The sequence below is a fragment of the Danio aesculapii genome, unplaced genomic scaffold (genome assembly GCF_903798145.1).
Source record: "Danio aesculapii unplaced genomic scaffold, fDanAes4.1, whole genome shotgun sequence".
Taxonomy (NCBI): Eukaryota; Metazoa; Chordata; class Actinopteri; order Cypriniformes; family Danionidae; genus Danio; species Danio aesculapii.
In genome coordinates this window covers 53,381-55,006 of record NW_026613684.1, presented here as the reverse complement: position 1 = coordinate 55,006, position 1,626 = coordinate 53,381, and the positions used below count along the sequence as shown (strand labels likewise).

The following is a 1,626-nucleotide window of genomic DNA, read 5'->3' as shown; positions in this document are numbered from 1 at the left end:
TAAGTCCATCTATAATCCTGCATATTGCTTGAATATGTGTTTTAATAATTGTATAAATGTGTTAGAATTATTACAAAAATAAAAATTATTTTGAATTTCCTGTCTTATATTTCTTTTACAATCAAGTAGAAATTTAAAGATTGCACTGACAAAAATACTTACCCCTTAATAATCCCCCAAAAATATTTAAAATAAATCCAATCACTTATTAATTCAAATTATTTCAAAATTATTTATGACTATTAAATATTACATTCAAAGTATTTTATAGAACTCTAACGAAAGGTTTGTTGATTAAATATTTAAATGATTCATATAAAAATAACTTAAAATAACTCTACAATCTCTACAACTACAATTCCCCTTGACTTATTAATATTGCACTAATTCTCATGAAAATAAATTACATGCTGACATTGCCTGGCATGCTTGGGAACTACACCCAAGCAAAATCAAGAAAGTGTGATGAGCAGATGCACCAGCAGCGGTTTGGGCAGAAGTTGATCTAACAAAGGGGCTGTATAAACAATCAAACAAGATGGTGGAGAAAGGGGTGCCAGAACAAAGACCCTGCACTGATATCTGACTCGGTGTTGATTTCCCAAGTCCTGACACATGAAGAGGAGAGGACACATCAAAGTGCAACATCATCCGTGTGTTATGCGTGCATTTTTGCAGCGGCAGTGCATCAATTCATGCTCACAAACAAGTCTTGAGACTCACCACTGTGTGCTGCTGACTCCTGGTTGGTCATGGTGGGCTCCAGGTCCACTTTGTTCTCGCATCGTCCGAGTCCCTGTATCAGCTGCTCCAGCGGTAACTCTGAATTCGCGCTCGGGTAACACCTCAAACCGCTGCCGCATCTCGGCGTATAGACCCCGCACAGCTCGTCCTTCTGCCGAGCGCAAACCGGACAGCAACCGCAACCCGGTTCCCTGACAATCTCACAAGAGGTGGTGAGCTTGGGACACGCTGCCTGGCGCTCCGCGGTGCAACTCGGACAGCGGAACACGATCTCCCCGAGCGAGCCGTGCACCAGCAACAAACTGCAGAGCAATGCAAAAGACATGCCGTTATCTTTTAAGGCTGACAGATGTCGGGATTCTGCAGGCGACTTCAGGTGGAAAAGTAAAAGTGCGTTTGGGGACAGGTGAGGTTCGCCGGAGAGCTCTGCTGGGTCCTATTTGCTGTCATGTTACTCCGAAATGACATCACGTCAAAAGCTAGTAGTCAAAGTCAAAAACAGATGAATGAGTCGGTCTGACCATTGACTCGACTCGAGTCTGTTGTTGTTTTGGAAATATCTTATGGTTGTCAGTACTGTTATTTTTTCTTAAGTTAAATTACCATATTAACAATGGTTCCAAACTACAATAAAGCATAATAATAATCATTGAACAGAAGAAAGAGTGTGAATTATTAATTTGTTTGATTGGGAGTGGTCAGTAGCCAGTTTGACTCAGGCAACTTGGCTTTTCGTGCTTGCGGCTAACTTCAGATATGTTTATTAAGAAGCAAAGGATGATTTTTTTTTTTTAATTTGACTTTTAACAGCATGTTAAAGCACCCTCAAGGGATGACTTTCAGTCAAATCCAAAGTTAAAATATGCTGGGTCTTTCAAGCTC

General features: G+C 40.5%; 1 protein-coding gene across 1 annotated transcript; it reads right to left on the bottom strand.

The window, feature by feature from the left end:
• Nucleotides 1-452: 452 nt before the first annotated feature.
• LOC130220189 (insulin-like growth factor-binding protein 2-B) lies at nucleotides 453-1,228 on the bottom strand. Its single transcript, XM_056452567.1, has 2 exons — nucleotides 704-1,228; nucleotides 453-608 (listed from the first exon to the last, which is right to left on the bottom strand). Exons 1-2 carry the CDS (start codon nucleotides 1,067-1,069, stop codon nucleotides 453-455), a joined length of 522 nt encoding a protein of 173 aa, XP_056308542.1. The 5' UTR covers nucleotides 1,070-1,228.
• Between the last annotated feature and the right edge of the window lie 398 nt (nucleotides 1,229-1,626).